Source organism: Macaca fascicularis, chromosome 1 (genome assembly GCF_037993035.2).
Source record: "Macaca fascicularis isolate 582-1 chromosome 1, T2T-MFA8v1.1".
Lineage (NCBI taxonomy): Eukaryota > Metazoa > Chordata > Mammalia > Primates > Cercopithecidae > Macaca > Macaca fascicularis.
In genome coordinates, this window is record NC_088375.1 from 32136155 (window position 1) to 32154754 (window position 18600).

General features: G+C 36.8%; 1 protein-coding gene and 1 long non-coding RNA gene across 16 annotated transcripts in view; both read left to right on the forward strand.

The window, feature by feature from the left end:
- Positions 1 to 18600, forward strand: part of RABGAP1L (RAB GTPase activating protein 1 like) — a 799577-nt gene that overhangs the window by 376966 nt on the left and 404011 nt on the right. The window contains exon 14 of one of the 15 annotated variants that reach the window (XM_065531880.2): positions 11789 to 11809. The exons of the other annotated variants lie outside the window; for them this stretch is intronic. Within the exon in view, the coding sequence (XP_065387952.1) occupies positions 11789 to 11794 (6 nt within the window). The 3' untranslated portion in view covers positions 11795 to 11809. Of the gene's footprint in view, positions 1 to 11788; positions 11810 to 18600 lie in introns of those variants that run through there. 15 annotated transcript variants of the gene reach the window in all.
- Positions 640 to 6846, forward strand: LOC141408727 (uncharacterized). The gene is made up of 2 exons (XR_012425050.1): positions 640 to 716; positions 4766 to 6846. It is a non-coding gene; the product is annotated as an uncharacterized lncRNA (long non-coding RNA).

The window sequence follows — 18600 nt, forward strand, 5'->3', positions numbered from 1 at the left end:
GAAGCTTTAAAACATTCTCTAATGTATTTTTAATATAGATGGAATACCTATCATTAGCTTTATGGAAAAAACCCTTGCAAACATTTGTTTCCCTTAATCATGTAAGCACCAAATATTTATTGATCACCTGGTGTAATTATATGTAGTGTTGTAAGTATGTCTCAGGATTCATTCAGCAAACATTTGTTGAGCATTTATTATGTAAAAGAAAAATGTATGATCCCTTTCTTTAATGTTTTCTGTGAATAGTGAAGATATAGGTATGCATAGAAAGACAACTAATAATTCATGGCAGTAAATTATCAGTGTTGACTCTCAATTTGGGGAAGAGTTTTGAGGAGAAAAAAAGATCACTTTTGGTTTGCAGTGGATATTGATAGTCTCAAAGGCGATGGAATCTCTGTGTAAAGATGATTTTGATAAAGGAAGGATTTAGGGACTACATTATGGTAGAGAACCAAGAGAGAAATTATAGGAACGGGAAAGAATATGTCTCGTATTCTTTTTCAGGGAATGTGACTGTATCAGTTTGTTTGGAGTGCAAAGTTCATTATAGAAGATGAATGAATGGTTAGAAAGGAAAGGCATTAGGGACTGAATATTGTAGGACTATGTTTGGATCACATAGTGGTAATGAAATATAAAAGCTGAGTTCTTTTGCCTTTTTTTTTTTTTTTTTTTTTAAGATGGAGTCTTGCTCTTTCGCCCAGGCTAGAGTGTAGTGGTGGGATCTTGGCTCACTGCAACCTCTGCCTCCCGCGTTCAAGCTATTCTCTTGCCTCAGCCTCCTGAGTAGCTTGGATTAAAGGTGCCTGCCACTGTGCCTGGCTAATTTTTGTATCTTTAGTAGAAACAGGGTTTCACCATCTTGGCCAGGCTGGTCTCTAACTCCTGACCTTGTGATCTGCCCGCCTCGGCCCCACAAAGTGCTGGGATTACAGGCGTGAGCCACCGCGCTCGGCCTTTTTTGACTTTGAAAAAATATTTCATTACGTATGTTCATTTTAGAAAGATTAGAATATATTGATGAAGAAAAAGTAGAAAATAATAACACAAAAATGAAAGTTTTTAGAAATACTTATTTGGTGTTATCCAGGATGGATGAAATAAAAGGATGAATGAAGGTGGGAGGCCAGTTAGGAGACTGTTTTGGTGGTCTTCTTTTCCTCTTCCCCATCCTGTACTCTTCTTTTTTATCAAATGGGTGTACTCGTGGCAGAAGCTTGAAATTTGAGGAGTCAGAGCCAAAAGAAGGATGCAGTCTGAATAGTAACTCTGGGATCAGGTTACACAGTTGAAATAATAGACATTACACATTACGTTTCTTTCCTGGGTCTTGAGGAAGTTCTTTAGTGAGGGCTCAAGACATTTGGAAATGTTTGTAGATGGATGAAGTAAGTTCAACTTGGGTGATGGCTTTGTGCAGTTTGATAACTGTACATTTCTCCAAGTACAAACTTATGGGAACATTATTGGTGGTGAGAAGGATGAATCTGGAGATTTGTACTAAAAAGTTAGTGGCATTTTTGTAGAGGGAGATTCACATCTCTGAATTCTTCAACCATCCCAAAATTGAGCATGTCACGGAATCTTTCTGGCTAACAGCAAGCTGTAGGTTGTTACATCCTTTAATGCCATATGTCTGCAAAGGATCTTATCTATATATACTCTTGAATGACATGAACTGGCACATTTATGACTAGTGCAAAGGGACTAACTTGGATTTGCATGCAAATTTTTGTGGCTGGAAAGGTCGACCCGACTGGCTTGTGCAGCAACCTTTGCCATTGCCCTTGCTTGATAATGCTGTGAATTGCCCATGATTTTCCTAAGTGTAGCATGGAGGTTCCACTCAAGATCAAGCCTGAGATTCTCCATGAACTCTTCAGGACTATGGCACCTCTAATATCTTCAATTTGGAAATTACCAACTGCCTTGCTGATGCCTTGATTGAGGCTGAGTGATACCATTGTATATCTGCTGGATACAAATATCACTACTGTCACTCTGATGGCCATGTGTATCCCTTGCTTAGGTAGTATTTCTGGCCTGAACCGGTGATGGGCTGTGTACCACCAGAGTATCCTCCAGAAATTCTTCTTACTTCTGTGACCCTACCCCATCCCCGTCATTCTACTTCTACTACTTTGGGGAACTGTGGGTCTACTATAACCTTGATGTAAGAGCAGGTGCTAGCACCCCACTGAATATTCCCATTTAGATCAGATCAGAGACTGTACCTGAATTATATCATCCTGTTGTTCTCATGGCCAGATAATGGGGGCAGCCAGTCCAAGCTAGGATCCCAGTGGTTTCTTTAGCTTTATACCAAGATTGAATGAGCTAGAGATGTTGCCTAAGAATTCTAAGCCTCTGGAGACTAAACTGCGTGTCTAAATCCCTATAGGAGTACAGACTCATTCTTAGGACTTAGAGTTTTACATCGTTCAGGATATACATTGGAAAAGAACAATTGCTTTGCCAGGAGGGCTGCGCTTTTTGATTGAGAAAGATGATGTGGCTGTGGAAAGCACGTGGATCACATCAACTTGGGGTCGGGGTTATCAGAGGGCAGTCAGTTTGAGTGCTACCACCTGAGCACTCTTCTTCAGAAGAAAAAGAAAGCACTCCAGCTTAATCCTTGCATTTTAACTATTCCCAGTTTAAAGAGTTACATTGCAGCCTTTTGCAGCCACTTCCTTATCCCCTGAAGGGGAATGGGATAAGGAAAACATTCTTCTTTCCCTGAAGAGTTTAAAATTGAAGGGAGAAAATTTTAAGTCATCAGATAAAGGCAAAGACAGTTCATCCCTATTACTTTTTGAGGCACAGATATATCTCAATTAAAATCTGTATTAATTTTCCCACAGTTCAGTTGTATTGATCTCCTTTTTCATTCAAAAGGTCCACCTTGGGGCTGCATGCCAGCCAACTTGGTGCTTTTTGTAAGGGCCGTGATGTTTTCTCTCAACCTAAGGAAATTCTTTGTGCTGTTTTATACCTTTACTGCCAGAGTAAGTTAAAATTGCCATTGAATCAATATATATAGGTTAATAAGTTTGCTCCTTTACCCAGTTTAACCTTGTCTCATTTTCAAGGTTTGCCAAGAGTTACCCTAGAGAGACAAATATTCTTTCTGTGTCATCTATCATTCTATTGACCTTCATAGTTGATTTGTCTGATATTTCTGAACAAAGGAAGACCAGTTAATGGTTAAAGGTAGAAGTATCTGGACCTCTACTCCAAATAAAAGCTTTCAAGTTACATTTGGAGATGATACTCTTGAATATTTTTTAACCATACTGTGTCTCTTAAACAAAAATGCTGCTGCTTACCCATAGCATGCTAATTAATACCTTATATGTCTCATTCCTGATAATGAAGTTACTAGTACCATGTGGGAGGTTCATTCCTGTGGGCATTATATGAGGCTAGAAGAAAACAAAGACATGACAAATCTATAGACTTATGGTTCAGGCAGATACTTTCTTTAGTTTTTTCTTAGTCATTATGAGTCTTTCATTCAAGACAAATTTAGATGTATTTGTCTCAGAGTGAATGATGGAAGAAACCTGAAGGTAGCAAGAGTTAGCTCTCTGACGACAGAGAAAGAAGGAATTACCTACCTGGAAATAATCTGTTCAGTATAGTTTTATTGTCAGAGTAAGTTAAAATGAATGATTCTGCCAGAATGTCAAGAATGGGTAACCTAGGCATCCTTTCCAGAAATGGGTCATCTAGTCAGTCATCCTTTCCAAGCTATGCTTTTGTTACTTAAGTATTCACTGAAATGTAAATACCATGTGTTTTATCATGTTTCATACTCTGAAAGTATCATTTTATTAATATGTTTTTGAAATAGGTACTGTGTTTTCTATTGCTCACATTATCATGATCATGAGTCTTAGAACTTTATGTATTCAAGGTAATAAAAATTTCAACTTTGGTCTGCCCAGACTGTAGAAAACCAAGCTTTGACACACACATAAAAATATGTACACACACACACATACACACACACACACACACACACAGAACATTTACTTTATTAAAAAAAAAAAGAGAGTGCATAGGGGCTTCAGGTCACTGTATTTTCAAGGGACTTATCCACATCTTTGATAATTCAGGATAGAGTATCTTAATATAACCTTTTTCTGTGCTCGACACCAAACTGTGCTGCACTGGTAACATATTAAGAATATGCTTAAAACATTTTCTCATGGAGATATTACCTTTTTAAAATATTTTAAATTTAAAGATGGTAGAAATCCATTTTCTTCTGCTATTGAGTGAGACTGAAGATAAGACTAGAGAATTGAGTGGAAGAAATAATTCCATTTGAGCCATTCTATTTCACGTCTTTCCTAAATGGTCAATTCTTTTGGTTCTGGTTCTTTTGAAGTCATCATGATGAGAAACAGGGTTGGTAAAGCCAAAAGCATGACCTGGGAACAATAATGGGTTATTGATTCCACCAGAAGTCCACCTACCAGTGGCCCTGGCACTGTGAGAATAGAGCAGGCACATGTATCCAGAAAAGTTCCCTTTTGGCCGAGTGTAGTGGCTCACGCCTGTAATCTCAGCACTTTGGGAGGCCGAGGCAGGCAGATCATGAGATCAGGAGTTCGAGACCAGCCTGGCCAACATGGTGAAACCCCGTCTCTACTAAAAATAGAAAAAATTAGCCAGGCGTGGTGGCACATGCCTGTAATCCCAGCTATTTGGGGGGCTGAGGCAGGCAATCGCTTCAACCTGGGAGACAGAGGTTGCAGTGAGCTGAGACCATGCCACTGCATTACAGCCTGGGCAACAGGGCGAGACTCTGTCTCAAAAAAGAAAAAAAAAGGTTTCCTTTTTTGAAAGCTGTATTTCAGGATTGACAGTTGTAGTTCCCATTTGGGTTTCTGTGTCAAGAAGACTTTCTACCACGTTTCCTCATCCTGTAGACTGTGCTAAACTGTATCTCCACCTTCACCCCCCCAAAATATACTTAAGTGTAGTATTCATAGTAGTCTCATATATCAGTTCTTTTTTCAGCCATATCAAAGTTATGCAACTGGTGGGTGCCCCATCCTATGAGTTAAGAATTTAAGAACTGTGAATAGAAAAGAATATTTGAACTGGTAGGTGACACAGTAAATGAGTAAGCTGAGAATAGGGGCAGGGGAATCTACTTTGTAAGTCATATGTTAATTGTGATGATTGTGGGGCAAAACTGCAGCTGATTGAGAACCACTGCTTTATTCATTTACTTTTTTCAGCTTTTATTTCAGCTTCAAGGGATACATATGCAGATTGTTACATCAGAAAATTGTGTGATGCTGAGGTGTGATGTACAAATGGTCTCATCACCCAGGTAGTGAACATAGAGTACCCAATAAGTAGATTTTAGACCGTCCTCCCCTTCCCATAGTAGTCCTCAGTGTCTATTGTTCCCATCTTTATGGCCATGTGTACTCAGTGTTTAGCTCCCGATTATAAGTGAGAACATGTGGTATTTAGTTTTCTGTTCCCATGTTAATTTGCTGAGGATGATGTCTCCAGCTGCATCCATGTTGCTTCAAAAGTACATGGTTTCAGAGAACCTATGCTTTAAATCACATAAATTATTTAAGGAAGCATACTTCTTGTAATGCAGTTAATCTAATTTTGACATAGTAGAGTTATTTATGTGTGTAAATAAAATTTAGAGCCGGGGTGAACAAACAAGGCCCTGAGGTCAAATCTGGCCTGCTTTGTGTTTTGTAGTAAAGTTTGTCTCTGTTTGCAGATGACATGATTGTATATTTAGAAAAACTCATTGTCTCAGCCCAAAATCTCCTTAATCTCATAAGCAACTTCAGCAAAGTCTCAGGATACAAAACCAATGTGCAAAAGTCATAAGCATTCCTGTACACCAAAAACAGAACACCAAATCATGAGTGAACTCCCATTCACAATTGCTATAAAGAGAATAAAATACCTGGGAATACAACTTGAAGGGATGTGAAGGACCTCTTCAAGGAGAACTACAAACCATTGCTCAATGAAATAAGAGAGGACACAAACAAATGGAAAGACATTCCATGTTCATGGATAGGAGGAATCAGTATCGTGAAAATGGCCATACTGCCCAAAGTTATTTATAGATTCAGTGTTATCCCCATCAAGCTACCATTGACTTTCTTCACAGAATTGGAAAAAACTACTTTAAACTTCATATAGAACGAAAAAAGAGCCCACCTAGCCAAGACAATCCTAAGCAAAAAGAACAAAGCTGGAGGCATCATGCTACCTGACTTCAAACTATACTACAAGGCTACAGTAACCAAAACAGCATGGTACTGGTACCAAAACAGATACATAGACCAATGGAACAGAACAGAGGCCTCAGAAATAACACCACACATCTACAAATATCTGGTCTTTGACAAACCTGACAAAAGCAATGGGGAAAAGATTCCCTATTTAATAAATGGTGTTGGGAAAACTGGCTAGCCATAAGCAGAAAACTGAAACTGAACCCCTTCCTTACACTTTATACAAAAATTAACTCAAGGTGGATTAAAGACTTAAGTGTAAGACCTAAAACCGTAAAAATCCTAGAAGAAAACCTAGGAAATACCATTCAGGACATAGGGATGGGCAAAGACTTCATGTTCAAAACACCAAAAGCAATGGCAACAAAAGCCAAACTTGACACATTGGATCTAATTAAACTAAAGAACTACTGCAAAGAAAAACTATCATCAGAAGGAACAGGCAGCCTACAGAATGGGAGAAAATTTTTGCAATGTACCCATCTGACAAAGGGCTAATATTCAGAATCTACAAAGAAGTTAAACAGATTTACAAGAAACAAAGAAAGAACCCCATCAAAAAGTGGGCAAAGGATATGAACAGACACTTCTCAAAAGAAGACATTTATGGCAGCCAACAAACATATGAAAAAATGTTCATCATCACTGGTCATTAGAGAAATGCAAATCAAAACCACAATGAGATAACAATCTCACACCATTTAGAATGGCAATCATTAAAAAGTCAAGAAACAACAGATGCTAGAGAGGATGTGGAGGAATCAGGAATGCTTTTCCACTGTTGATGGGACTGTAAACTAGTTTAACCATTGTGGAAGACAATGTGGTGATTCCTCAAGGATCTAGAACTAGAAATATCATTTGACCGAGCCATCCCATTACTGGGTACATACCCAAAAGATTGTAAGTCATGCTACTATAAAGACACATGCTCACGTATGTTTATTGTGGCACTATTCACAATAGCAAAGACTTGGAACCAACCCATATGTCCATCGGTGATAGACTGGATAAAGAAATGTGGCACATATACACCATGGAATACTATGCAGCTATAAAAATGATGAGTTCATGTCATTTGCAGGGTCATGGATGAAGGTGGAAACCATCATTCTCCGCAAACTAACACAAGAACAGAAAACCAAACACCGTATATTCTCACTCATAAGTGGGAAATGAACAGTGAGAACACATGGACACAGGGAGGAGAACATCATACACTGGGGTCGGGGGATAGGGGACTAGGGGAGGGATAATATTAGGAGAAATACCTAATGTAGGTGATGGGTTGATGGGTGCAGCAAACCACCATGGCATGTGTATACCTATGTAACAAAACTGCACATTCTGCACATGTACCCCAGAACTTAAAGTATAATAAAAAAAAAAAGAAAAGAAATAAAAATGAAGTTTGATATTATCATTTACATATCATCTATAGTTGCTTTTGTGCTACAGAGTCAGAGATGAGTGATTCCTATAGACATAAGTACTGGCTACCCAGCTTGAAATATTTACTATCTGACTCTTTACCACAAAAGTTTTTCAACATATTAGAGTGTTTTAGAGTTTGTCAGAGCCTCCTTTGCTATGCACTGAGCTGTGAGCTGTAGTGAGTCTTAAGCTTAATGTTTGGTTTTATGTGAAAGCTTTGATGAAAAAAAAATTCAATTTGCACAAGTATGTAAATTAGATATGAAATTAACAGTTATTGCATATATTTGTGCTGGCTGCCATATGGACATACAATATAGTACATTGATTAAAAGAGGAGAAACTATGGAGCCAGACTGCTTTGGTTCAAATCCTGGCTCTACTTTTCTGTCATCTAAGGCAAGTCACTTATCCTTTCTGTGCCCCAGTTCTCTTAACCATAAAATGAGGATAATATTAAAACTTGCAAGGGCTAAATAAATTAGCATATACAAAGCATGTAGAACAATGTTTTCCATGTAATAAACACTAAATATTACTGTGATAACTTAAGGGTTCCAAAATCAACTCAATGTTTGGCCTCTTTAATTCATTACATAGCAATGAAGTACAAAGGTGTAAATGTGTAATAGTTGTTTTCAGAGTAAAATGGGGGAAAATAATTTCACTTAATTTGTTTCTTTCCCTAGTGGTAGCATCTTCAATTGCACAGAATATACCTTTTCTGTTCTGGTCTGCAAAATTGTACAGAAATGAATGAATGGAGGGAAAGCTGTTGAATTGGCATCTAGCCAGGCTACACATTTAACTCCAGCCAGAGATTAGAGTCCCCCCAAAAAATGTTGTTACCTCAGGTCTTGCCACTAGTAGAAAACAAAAGACCTCTAAAAAAATTATGGCTTTTTCAAAATGTTTATTACTTTCAATGTCTTCCCTGGGATGGTTACTCCAGCTCATGCAAAGCTCTGCCTTGTAGTAATGAGGGGTATCCATCAGAGTTTGTGTGCCCCAGCAAGCCTCCTCTTGCTTCTTAGAAATGCACATTTTAGTATAATTTTCTATTTATGGTATATCATTTTTCCCAAAGCACAAAGATGATTACAAATCTTTTTAATCTCATATAATATCAAACAGTTATCATTTCCATATTTTTTCTTTTTGGAAAACCAAAAACAGAAGATTGGTAAATCTCAAGATAAAATTTTTATTCTCACTTTTTTTTCCCTGAGACATACTGGTTCTGTTAGATCTGTCACATATATTATGATTGATCAGCTTGCAATGAATTACTGAACTCCTTTGTATGCAGTTAATATTTATTAACCATTTAGGATATCAGCTACTCTACCAGGTGCTTTGCATGTGTTGCTTTGTTTAATCCACACAGCAACAACCCATGAGATACAACTATTATTATCACCATTTTACAATTGTATATGGTGAAACACAGAGAAGACAAGTAACTTTTTCAGATCACACATCTGGCAAAGTAGCCTGCCAGGGTTATACTTGACCGTGTCTGATTCTAATATTTTCAACAACTCTTATTCTGCTTCTTGTTCTCTTTTTCCTACTTGTTTGAAACACCTCAGATCCTCTGGGCAGAGTAGATAGATGTAATTCAGGGACTCTGGTTGGATTTCAGGCAGCTCAAGTGTCTTCGAAAGCATTTTGCTGGCTTAGAGATGTCAACTTCAGAGAAGTGAAATATGTGTAAAATTAGGGGAGAAAAGAACTTACTTAATATTTTTAGAATTCTCTAGATCCTGTGGATAGGAAAATTGTTTTAAAAGCAGTATACCTGAATAAGGTGGGCCACCCTGAACACATACCAAGGATTAACTGTCTTCTAGTTCCCAAATACAACTCCCCTTCACAAAAAAAAAGTTATTATATAGTATCATGCTATGTATCTTCATGAGTATTGTGATCATTTCCTCCTAGAATATCAAATATTTGCCATAAATTTAATAATTCTTTTTAAAAGGACAGAGCATTTGTTATAGAGTATGTAGGCAGTGTGCTTTGAAGATAGAGGTCACATTTAGTGGGGGATTTGTGGTTTAATAGATTAGAAGAGGGGATTATTAGATGGGATGGGTTTGGTGGGATATGTGAGTTTTCTAAAGTCATGAGGTGTTTTATGCATGAGAACATAAAAGAGCTAGGGCTGGAATCAATTTTATTCTAATCTAACAGATATCTTCTACTCTTAAGACACCTGCGTGATGAAACGTGGCTTTCCCCATGTCTCCCTACTTTCACTACACTTAATGAATATGCACAGCTGTACATTGATATACTGTATCATCTATTCCCAATAGAGGGGTTTTGCTTCCTTAGATTTTAATTATCAATAAGTTCATTGCAGTATTCTCTGCTTTCTTGGTTTCCAGCTAATTTCCCCACTTGTTTTTTGTTCAACTAGTTACTTTCTTCTTCTACCCCTGTCTATAGCGTTTCTTGGCTTCCACTTCCTCTTATGTTCTCCCCTGAATTCCTTTATGTATGTTAATATTAAGCTGATTGTCATAATACTTACAAGGTTTTCATTGTCTGGACTTGACACACTTTGGAATTTTCCTAGCACATCTGAAGTTAAGTTTTAAGTACCAAACAAAGTTATGCTGCTTTGTGTAACTTAACACCAGTCACAATTGAAGAAATTATGCCAAGGTTCATTTTCCCATGTCTTGGTTGTTTTGTGTTGGGAACCTGGAAACAGATTCTTTTTGAGGCAGGTAAAGTGCTACAGTTGAAAAAAAAAAAAAAAAAAGATGTGGGGGAATGGTATCTTTCAGGAAGCTGATCAGATCCATTCACTACACGAAAAATGTGGTGAAGATTTGGCTGCTTTTGGCAGAATCCTTTTCCATGGGTATCTAAAAATTGAACTTTCTTTAGTTGTTGAATAAATGCAAAATGCAATAAGTGTTTTCAGACAGGTAAGTGTTGATTTCTGGTATAACATTATATTAACAATTTCTCATTCCTGATTAGGATAAATTTCTTTACAATTCATTCCAAAAAAATACAAAGATATCTCAGTGATACTTACAGTTGGTGAATCCTTTCCTTTTTTTAAATTTTTTATATTTTTTGAGACAGGGTCTGGCTCTGTTGCCCAGTCTGGAGTGCAGTGGCAATGTCTTGTTCACTGCAGCCTTGACCTCCCGGGCTCAAGTGATATTCCCACCTCAGCTCCCCAAGTAGCTGGGACCACAGGCACATGCCACCACACCCAGCTAATTTTTGTAGAAAGTAGGTTTTACCATGTTGCCCAGGCTAATACTTTACTTTTTATTGTATCTTTTTTCTCTGGTATCAAGCTTTTGGTAATTTCATTGTTGTTAGCTGTTTGTATCACCAATAGAAGTTAAGCAGACAGCAAGTGAAGAAATTCCAATTTGCCATTTGTCAGTAACTGGAGAGGAAGTGAGGGGTGGGAGATGGAGAAGGATCTGGCTGGAGAGCTGTAGTTTCACCTACAAAGAGTTTTGTTTTTGTTTGTTTGTTTGTTTTAATTTTGTTTTTTCTTTTAATTTTGAGAGCTTGTTGGGTGCTATAGGGAGGAAAGGTGGAGGAGAACTGCTGTTGGTAATTGTTATTCACCCTGCTCTGCTTTAGTCTCTTTGATAGTATCAGTGTCATGGTTGATATTTTGTGGCATTTTTTAGGACTGCATAATCCAGCAACTTATAATTCCCTGCTAGGCAAGGAACCACAGCTTTCAGTGTATACTTACAGAGTGACTCAGACAGTATCACTTCTTCTCTTTATGCCATATATTCTTCATTTATAAAATGGAGATTATAGACTTGTCCTTGAATATCTATTGAAGTAATTGCAAAAGTTCCATATGTATTTGAGTCTTTGCGAGGCCTTGAACATAGACTTGAATTAAACAAGACCTTACTGAGAGTCTTTTGTATGTATGTGCAAGATTTTTTTCCTGAAGGCACTATTGATCGTGTTAGGAAAGCAAGGCATGGTTAGTGGATTTATTGTTTAGGTGTTTTACAGCTATGATAGTTTTCATTTGTTATTGGCCACAGGTTTGAGAAGAGTATGAAACAACCATGTAGAAAATTTTCTAGCATCTCCCAGTCCCAGAAGATCTTCATCAGCCTTCAAGAGTCTATGAAGTATGACTATAACATAATGTGCCTGATATTTTTTTATTGTGGTAAAACATAATATTTATCATTTTAATAACTGATAAATATAAATTCAGTGACATTAAATATGTTAAGTGTTGCATAACTATTACCACTATCTATATACAAAACGTTATCATTATCCCCAATAAAAACTATGCCCATTAAACAATAACTCCCACCCTCCCCCCTCTCCCCACAGCCCCTGGTAACCTACCCTACTTTCTGTCTTTATGAATTTGCCTATTCTAAGTACTTCATATAGGTATAATTATACATTATTTTCCTTCTATATCTGCCTTATTTCACTAAGCATAATGTTTTCCAGGTCCATCCATGTTGTAGCATATATCAAAATTTAATTTCTTTTTATGACTGAATATTATTCTGTTTTATGTATAGATCACATTTGGGTTAGCCTTTTATCTTGTGCCTTATATTTTAATTTATAAAATGGTTTCATAATAAAAGGCTGTGATTTTATATCTAAATAAGGGATATAGGAAGAGTTTATTTTGTTAGAGGGGAAATGATTTATGGAAGATGAATGAGTAGTAATATGGCTTAGCAATTTTAAAATGAGGATAATTATGGTCTAACTTATAGGGGTTGTTTTGAGGATTAAAGAGTTAGTATATGTGTCTTAACAGCAATGTAGTATTATAACAGTATAAGTGCTGTTTTGCTGTTTGCTATCATTATTATTATTAGTTGATGAGAGCTTCATAGTAGAGATCACAAATGAGGCAGGCCTTAATGCAACTCTGCAGGATTTGATTAGAAAAAGAATTTTAAGGTAAATGTAGAGAGAATGCAGATGGCATGTTTTTACAATAAGAAAGATGTCACACTGGTTAAACATATAGCTTTTGAGATCAACAGACCTGTGCTCCAATCTCAGGACTGCCATATATTTACTGTGTGACTTGGAATATAATCTTTCTAAGCTTTAATTGTAATCTTAAACATGGGGATATGTGTTAATTCATTCTTGCGTTGTTATAAAGGAATACCCGAAACTGGGTAATTTATAAAGAAAATACGTTTATTTTGTCACATGATCCTGGAGGCTGTACATGAAGCATAGCACCGACATCTGCTTCTGGTGAGGACCCCAGGAAGCTTTCAATCATGGCAGAAGGTGAAGGGGGGCCAGCACATCACATGATGAAAGAGAGCAAGCGGGGTGGAGAGGCACTACACTCAAACAGCCAGATCTGTGAACTCAGATGAGTGAGAAATCACTCATCACCAAAGGGATGGTGCTAAGCCATTTATAAGGGTCTGCCCCCCTGATCCAATACCTCCCACTAGGCCCCACTCCAACATTGGAGATTATATTTTAACATGAGATTTGGAGGGAACAAACATATAAACCGTATCAGGATAATAATGATGGTAACATCAAAGGATTACTATGAGGATTAAAAGGAGTAAGACACTTTGCATGTTACCTGGCAATGAAAAAAACTTTCAAACAGGGATAGGCTCTATTAATTTAATACTTTTTGTGGTTACCATTTTTTGTCGTTGTTACCATTAGCATTATCCACATTGGCTCATAGTGGGTGATACCTTTGGAAAGGTATTAGGGAAATAAAGAAAGAGGAGTTGTAAGTGATTATGGCATACCCTTAAAATAGGAATGTGCACTTGAATTTAGGCAATGGGATGCCACTAACATTTTATTTGAGAGAAAGAAAGAATGAGTGTGTGTGTGTGTCTGTATTTCTGTGTTTGTGTAAGTGTGTGTACATGTTCATGTATTTTGGCAGGAACATTAATAAGAAGAGGGGCCTTGCTGAAAGCAGTGATTTGAAAAGATCTGTTTACACTATGCAGATAATTTGGGTTTTGGAAAAGAATAGTTAAACAAAAGGGAACAAAATTGCTTTTACAATTTTTAACAATTAGAAGGAAATTAGTAAGAGAAAAAAAATCTGAAGAAAAATGTTTACATGTGTTGGGTATTTAATTGTATGCCAGGCACTTTGCTAACCTCTCTATGTTGATTACTACCATTTCATGTTCACAGTAACCTTATAATGGAAGATTCTATTATTGTCTCCATTTTATAGATGAGAAATCAGGGACATAAAGTGGTTAAGGTCACACAGATAGTGTGGTAGAGACAGCTAGTACCCCAAAATCCTTTATGACCTTTTCCCCATAGTAATAACATTTTCGGCTGGGCACGTGATGACTCCAAGTGAAAAACCACATTTCTTAATCTCCTTTGCAGTCAAGTATGACTGTGTTGTGCACCCCACCCACCCCTCAGAAAAAGAGTTGTGAATAATTTTGGAGAACTTTGAGAATTGGCTTGTACCCTCTGACCCTTCTTCCCTTCCTTATTCTGCCTTCCTCCTGTTACAGACATGTGACAGTCATAGCTCATCTGACTTCATGAAGGCCAGGGCTGCACCCTAGAATGGTAGACCATAAAGCAGGGAGGAAGCTGGATCCCTATGGAACTTGGAAAACAGAACATCCACACCAATTCTGTACTGCCAACCTTTGGGCATTTACATCAGAAAGAAAAATAAGCTGCTCTCTGGGGTTTCCTCTTACTTTTTCACCTAACACAAATCCTTACTAATGAAGATCAGAGGGCACTCTCATCCACAATGTATACTCTTTACCTTGGCTACTCTCAGATACCCACCAGTTTTTATAAGGAATTGTAAAGATCTAACTCTTGTGTTGTAGCTCAGACAGCCAAATTTACTGAAGTTAGGCACATGTCCAGAGATGGATTCAAGAACCCAGTGGTATATTTTCTCAGCTTTCTTGAGTAAAAATCAACCAAGTAGAGAAGTTTGAAAGCTCTGCTTCTTCTACCTTTTGCTAGACGAGATTGCTTGCATTTCTTTTTGCTTTGCCTAAGTATCTCTAATTTTGAGAAAAGTAACCTTGGCACATAAGGAAAGAAGTTGAAGGGTAGTTTATTTAATTATCAAGAGCAATGATGTATAAATGGCTTTTGGGAAAAAATGATATCTAACTTTAAGCTAAGAATTTGTGTAGTTATTATTGGAAAGAAGTGAATTCTGTAAAACATTTATATAAGGTAAATGCGCTTTTAGATGCTGCATGTTATTCTATGATTTCTATTTTGAGCAATAACAAAAAGATGTTGAAATTATACCAGTTGACCAGTTGCTGACAGGCAATCCTGAAGTATTGGCTGGAACTGATAAGAGGTTACCAGCATTATATATTCGTAGATATTCTCAACTTGAAGTACTTTCTAAAGCAAACAGTTCTGTCATCATCACTATGCATAGAGGTATAATGGTAATGCAGGGCGATTTTCAGATAGACTAGGTTTTTATTTTGCCTCTATGCTAGACAGGTTTTTATTTTGCCTCTATGCCTCAAGCTGAGTGACCACAGAGCTCCATATCTTAGTTACTAGTGTTTAAAGAGATTGTTTTTGCATTATCCTAAGTGAATTAACACAGGAACAGAAAACCTGCTACTGTGTATTTTCACTTATAAGTGGGAGCTAAACATTGGGTACACATGGACATAAATATGGCAACAATAGACACAGGGAACTGCTGGAGAGGGGAAGTGGGGAGGTAAGTAAAGATTGAAGATGAACTGTTAGGTACTATGCTTACTACCTAGGTGATGGGATTCATCATACCCAAAATTTCAGGGTCGTGCAATATACCCATGTAGCAAACCTACCCATGTACCCTCTGAATCTACAGTAAATGTTGAAATTATAAAAAATAAATGAAAAGACAAAAAAAAACTACAGTGGGGTATCATCTCATCTCAGTTAAAATGGCTTTTATCAAAAAGGCAATAACCAGTGCTAGCAAGGATGTGGAGAATAGATAACCCTTGTACACTGTTGGTGTACAAAATTAGTACAACTACCATGCAGAACAGTTAGAGATTCCTTGAAAAACTAAAAATTTAACTACCATATGATCCACCAATTCCATTGCTGGGTATATACCCAAAAGAAAGGAAATTAATATATGGAAGAGATACCTGCACTTCTATGTTTGTTGCAGTACTATTTACAATAGCTAAGATTTAGAAACAACCTAAGTGTGTATGAACAGATGAATGAAGAAAGAAAATGTTGTACATTTTCACAATGGAGTACTAGTCAGACATAAAAAGAATGAGATCCAGTCATTTGAAACAACATGGATGGAGCTGGAGATCATTATGTTAAGTGAAATAAGCCAGACACAGAAAGACAAACATCATGGGTTCTCACTTATTTTTGAGATCTAAAAATCAAAACACTTGAACTCATAGAGATAGGGAATAGAAGGATAGTGACCAGAAGCTGGGAAGGGTAGTTTTGGGAGGCAAGGTTGGGGGGAAGGGGGAATGGGCAAAAAAAAATATTTAGAAAGAATGAATAAGACCTAGTATTTGAGAGCACAACAGAGACTGTAGTCGATAATAATTTAATTGTACACTTTAAAATAACTAAAATAGTATAATTGGATTGTTTGTAACAGAAAGGATAAATGCTTGAGGGGATGGGGACCCAGTTTTCCATGTTGTAATTATTATGCATTGAATGCCTGTACCAAAATATCTCAATTACCCCATAAATATATACACCTACTGTGTACCCACAAAATTAAAAATAAAAAAATGTTAAAAAGAAATTATATTTTGTAATCAGTGGTGTATGCATGCAATATGAATGCTTGTTCCTAGAGGATTTCAAGATCATATGGTCTTTCTAAGTCACATACTATGCCAAAGCTCTTCAGACAAGAGCTTCTTATACAGTCTAAATTTGTGCAGAATCTCAAAAGGGCAATAAAATTTTGAAATAATGTGATTAACTCCAAATTCATTACAAATTATGTAGTTTCAGTGCTGGGAACCAAGTGAATTATAAAGTATGTTTACACTGTTTCAGCATGGTGGCTCCATTTTAGCTGCAAACAGAAATTCTTATCATTTTTTTCAGGATTAGTCCCAAATGCTTAAGTTTAAGTTATCCTAAATCTTTCTTTAGGAACGCCTCACAAATAAAATATAAGAAATTTTGATATTGTACTCTTGGCAAAGTTTTGCTCTGCTTCCCTCATCTGATGGGACAGTGACAGCTTACAATGAAACATTTTCAAAAACATTCCCTGCTAAATCTAATTGAAATCCAGGGGATTTACGTGGACATTTGAGATAGTATGTTGTAATAGAGCATAGACTGTCCAGTAAGAAGTCTCGCATGGACTATGGAGTAAGACCAGTCCTTCTGCCATCTTGAAACTTGACCTTTTTTTGTAAAATTGGAACCATAACAGCTCACCATTTTGTTGAGAAGACTAAATGAAATAATATGAAAGTTCCTTAAGGAAGAAATGTTAAATGTTATTACACTTGACCTGTGTTCTTGTTAACATCTTATATTTTGAAATTTTCTTTAAAGCCTCTAAACGTTGTTGTTTTTGTTTGTTTGTTTGTTTTGACGGAGTCTTGCTAGTCACCCCAGGCTGGAGTGCAGTGGCACAATCTTGGCTCACTGCAACCTCTGCCTTCTGGGTTCAAGCAATTCTATCTCAGCCTCCCGAGTAGCTGGGACTACAGGCACGCACCACCACGCCCAGCTAATTTTTGTATTTTTAGTAGAGACAGGGTTTCGCCATATTGGCCAGGTTGGTCTCGAACTCCTGACCTTGTGATCCACCCTCCTCTGCCTCCCAAAGTGCTGGGACTGCAGGCGTGAGCCACCGCCCCCAGCCAAGGTTGTGTTTTTAAATACGTTAAAGTTAGAGCATATCATTTTAAAAGCCTTTATTTCTCAACTCAAATATTAGAAACTCAAGAAAATGGATGCACTAAGTTGAAATTTCTCTACTACTTTGGCAGCCACATTTAAGGCAGAAAAGTAAGTTAAAGATCTTATACCTTTGAGTTTAAAAACAAACAGTGATTTTTTCTCATTTAGCAGCCGATCCAGAATCATAGCAGAATCATCTCATCTCTCTTGGGAGAGATGTTGGCAATTAATTAAGCCAATTCCTTTATTTTGTGGTTAAGTGAACTCAGATCCAGGCATTGACTTTGCCAAAGTCATTTATCTAGTTAACTGTAGAAAAGGCAGAACCTCTTGAATTCTTGAATTCCAAGCTAGTGGCTATTTCACTTTGCCAGTATTTTTAAAATCATTGACTTTAGTATATACACCCACACATATATAGTATATATACACACACACAATATATGTTTATATGTATATGTGTGTGTGTGTATATATATATATAAAACTAGTGTGTGTGTATATATATATAACTTTTAATGTTATTTTCCAGTGTCAGGAGACCATTTGAAATTAAATCTGGCTTCAAACAATGTTACTGTCAAAAGTTTTTAGGTGTTTTCTGGTTTTGATACTTGTATTGCGATTATATAAGAGGTGGTCCTTGCCCTTGGTTTACACAGAAGTATTTTATGATTAAAAAATATTAATAATTACTGCCTACCAATTTTTATGTTAGGTATTTTTCAAGGCACTGGGATTTTTCTTTTGAAAATCCTATCCTTGAGAGATTTTATCTATTACTATGTTATGGTGTATTTTTGCCTTACAGTGATTATGATTTTTTTTTTCTTTCTGCTTCTGAAATGTGGTAGATAATGTGTAGAAATCATAAGAAATGGCCATTCTTGGTATCAAACTTGTTTTATCTTCAATTATCATAATAAACTATTGAATGCAA